This window comes from Helianthus annuus, chromosome 9 (genome assembly GCF_002127325.2).
Source record: "Helianthus annuus cultivar XRQ/B chromosome 9, HanXRQr2.0-SUNRISE, whole genome shotgun sequence".
Classification (NCBI taxonomy): Eukaryota; Viridiplantae; Streptophyta; class Magnoliopsida; order Asterales; family Asteraceae; genus Helianthus; species Helianthus annuus.
In genome coordinates, this window is record NC_035441.2 from 145609675 (window position 1) to 145613497 (window position 3823).

General features: G+C 32.3%; 1 protein-coding gene across 1 annotated transcript; it reads right to left on the reverse strand.

Annotated features, from left to right (window-relative positions):
* Positions 1–324: 324 nt before the first annotated feature.
* On the reverse strand, positions 325–1104 carry LOC118481794 (F-box protein At3g08750-like). The gene is made up of 3 exons (XM_035977066.1): positions 1051–1104; positions 602–946; positions 325–504 (listed from the first exon to the last, which is right to left on the reverse strand). The coding sequence occupies exons 1-3, from the start codon at positions 1102–1104 to the stop codon at positions 325–327; spliced, it is 579 nt and encodes a 192-aa protein (XP_035832959.1).
* Positions 1105–3823: the final 2719 nt, after the last annotated feature.

Here is a 3823-nt window from a genome sequence, read left to right on the forward strand (position 1 = left end):
CCGATGAAGGAATTTTTCAAAATTCAACAAACATTTCAAAGCAAAAAGAAAAAAAGGATTAGCAAACAACATGTATTACTGAAGACTTGCCGACACAATAGTTTCCACATACATTGCTGTCCGTATAACATGATTCCAATCGCTTGGTATGAAAAGGTCACATGTCTTCTTGTTCAAATCTATTTCATAAACCTCACCCCAATCTGTCATCACAAAACACTTTTCTTCTGAACTAACATGTGTAATTGAGCACCAAACTGGCATTGGAATATAACTGATCTTCGAAAACAACATGACCTTCGTCCAATACTCACCTTCATAACGCTATAGATCCACAACCATATCTATAAACCCATGACTAACAAACACGTGAAGTTTGTTATTCATATTAACCAAGTTTCCCTGGCATGTTTCACCATTGCCAACATATGGAAACCCTATTTCTGAAAACGTCTCTGTATTCACATCAAATCGAATTATGACAATATCACCAGCAAGCCAAAACTGGAATACAGTAAAATATAAACCATCCTCACAAAAAGTACCCCCCGACCACACATAACCATTAGTATGGTAATGCCTTTTTTTGTAAAAACTGTACTCTCTTCCAATGACTGGTCCTCCTTGAATAAGCCATAACATCAACTGTAAAACGACCACGTTTTATATGTAAAACTCTGTAATCATTAGAGGAATCGATGTATAGGCCAACAGCATCGGAATAGATTTTGAAAAAACCATAAGACTTAGAATCAGATATGTTGATGCAGCTACGGATCAACGGATTCCAAATAAGCATTTCAAACGTATTGCGTAAACAAACACATAAGAGCCCATTCAAGCTTGATAAAATCCACACATCAGAAGGATGAACATGAAACGATAGGGTAATCATGGTTTTCTCATCGACTAAATCAACACCCGTGCTGCGAATAAAGCATGATTCCTGTCCAATACTAAGAATTATTTGTCTAGACCCCTTACGTATATGTCTACAATGCATCATGACAAACTCCTTCGACGATATACATGACAACCATTCTTACATACCTTCTTTGCACGACCTACACATTTTGCAGGAAGTCTTGGCAATATCTCTGACATTATTAAGTCAGGACCAAGGTCAGGCAACTTAGTGTTCGACTCAGAGGTTGAGTAGAGGCACCCCTTCAACTTTTTCATAACTCGTTAGTTTCTGATATTAGAATCTAGAAATACAGTAATACACGAATTTTAGTGATATTAGTGATATCTTATATAGAGTTACATGTCTGACTTTTAATGAAAACAGTTCATTTATTGAGTAAAACTTAGGTAGTTATTCAATCATGGGTTAGTGAGCAAGGATCATGACAAGTGGGTAAGTGGACTGACTTAGAAATAAACTTAACATAACCGAACGATTATATTAATTTCTAAAAACCTAATGTGGTTACTTGATCATGGCTTAGTGGCCCGATGATCATGGTAACGTGACTAAGAAGGCTGACTTCGACATTAATTCAGTATAACCGTCTTTTTTATAGGTTTTTTTTTTTCAAAATATCTTATTCTTTTCCCGTTGTTATTTATATAACTGAATGTTATTTTGTATTTTCGCTCTAAATAATAGAAAACTTATTATTTTAAAAAAAACCTATAAAGGACTAAATATTTTTTAAATACCTAAATAGGCCTCTTGTTTGAGAACACACACTACAAAAACAAAATGTCACACGGAATTTGTTAACATGAAACAGGATATTATTGGGTACTTAATTTTCTAGTTTGTTTTTCTATGTATTATAGGTAACTACTTATATAACTGTTGAAGTTATGCATATCTGGACTTTTTTTAAATTTTTTGAAAATAAAAGAACATTTAACCTTTATAAACACACATACAAATTGGTGAAAACCGCTACTTACACCTTCTTTTTTATTCATAACAGTAATGTTTATTATTAAATAAACAATTAATCATCAACATATATGCTATAACTTATTATAATAGTAAAAAAACAATAAGTTGTTACGTCTTAAATTGTTTTGTGTGTTACTAAAACTGTATACCAACTATGTGTTAGGAAATCTTAATCTAACTGATTGGTTGATTTTGTTGTTAACACATTATGTAATATGTAATATAGTTAACATATAAAACATAGAAAAATCAATTGAAAAGAGGAAACTACATTTAAACTAAAAATAGTTAAACAAACAAACCTTAACAAACACTGACTTGAAAGGCAAAACATAAAAGATGACTATGACAAATCAGGACTTAAACTGAGTAAACTTAAATTGCAACCCATCCAACATGATCGTTGCAATTTTTAGTTATATGTGGAATCTTTGATCTTTTCAATGGACCATCCAAAGAGTCTGCTGTATCACTTAGCTCAGACTCCAAATCATCTTGTTGTTTTGCCTTAAAATCATCTTTCTGACCATTCGAATCATCACTTTGGGTAATATCAATGACCTCATCCCATTTCCAAGTTAGGAGCGCATGCTTTCTTTTAGCTTGTTTTTCTATGATCTGAAACTACAAGAACTAAAAACATTAGTATAATACATTTGAAAAAAAAAATATATATAGGTGTGAAACAATCATGATACACTTCTGCAATTATAACTTTATTTTAAAAAAACACCACCTGTTCAATAACCTCTCTATGCATTTCAGATTTGAATGGACTAAAATACTGTCACTATGAAATGATCTCTACACTTCCACTGTCCGTCTGAAACAATAGATTCATAGAATTTAACAAATCAGACTAAATATCAAAACAATTTTTATACAGCTGTGACTTAAAACGATACCTTCGGAGAATCTTTCATTGGGCTGCATATTTAATTCTTCTTCGGTGTCATTGCATTAAAACCCAGCTGAAAAAATTACAATTGCTACCATATATGAGAATACTAAATATTTGGTGCAATTCACAAACAATTAGAAACCATCCACATTTAGATAGCTAAAATAAATATGCACTATAAAAAAAGGTACCATAAAAGAATCTTTCTCTGGGCTAAACATTTCAATATCAATCTTTTTGGTTGTTGCATTGGAACTCAACTGCAAAAAAAACTTAGAATTCTTAACATTTCAATCTTCCTGTATGCTTTGCTAACTAATAATTTACATTCCAACTTACTTTCATTGCAGACTCATCGGCTTCATAAATGTCCACGAAGTCATCCGAGATATCCATTGCTGCAGATGTGTTGCTGTATGAATACAGGAAAAGCGAAAAAAAGACAGAAGTTTACACTACCTGAACTTGTATTATATAGCCAGCAAAATATGCAGTTAAGTGTCCACTACCCCACTAAGTCCCTGAAAATAAGGAACACATTTTAAACCGCATTGCAACCTTCATTTTTTATTGGTACATCTTGATAAACTGCAGGAAACCGCAAGATCATGGGTGAGAGAGTGATGAACTGCCGTGAACTGCTGCTTCTAGAAGGAATTTAGAGACTTTATACAGCTGAGATTAAAAGTTGATGACTTTGAATGGCTGTAATTAGCCCAAATGACGGTTACTAACAACGGGAAAAATATATTATAGAATTTAGTTACAGTTTATTTTTAAAATACAAAATAGAATTTCAACTCAACACCATCAAATTATTGATGATGTTATTGAGCCATGATATCAGGGTTCAATATGCTAAAATTATTACAAAATGTTATAATTCAGGTTCGTTTTGTTTTAGGCAAACTTTAAATCAAACAAGATTTGTAATTTGTAATATTATATAGATTTTCTTAGTTAAAGCCTAACTTTTAGGCGTATGGAAACTTCCTTCTCGTGAACCTAATCCTAATCCT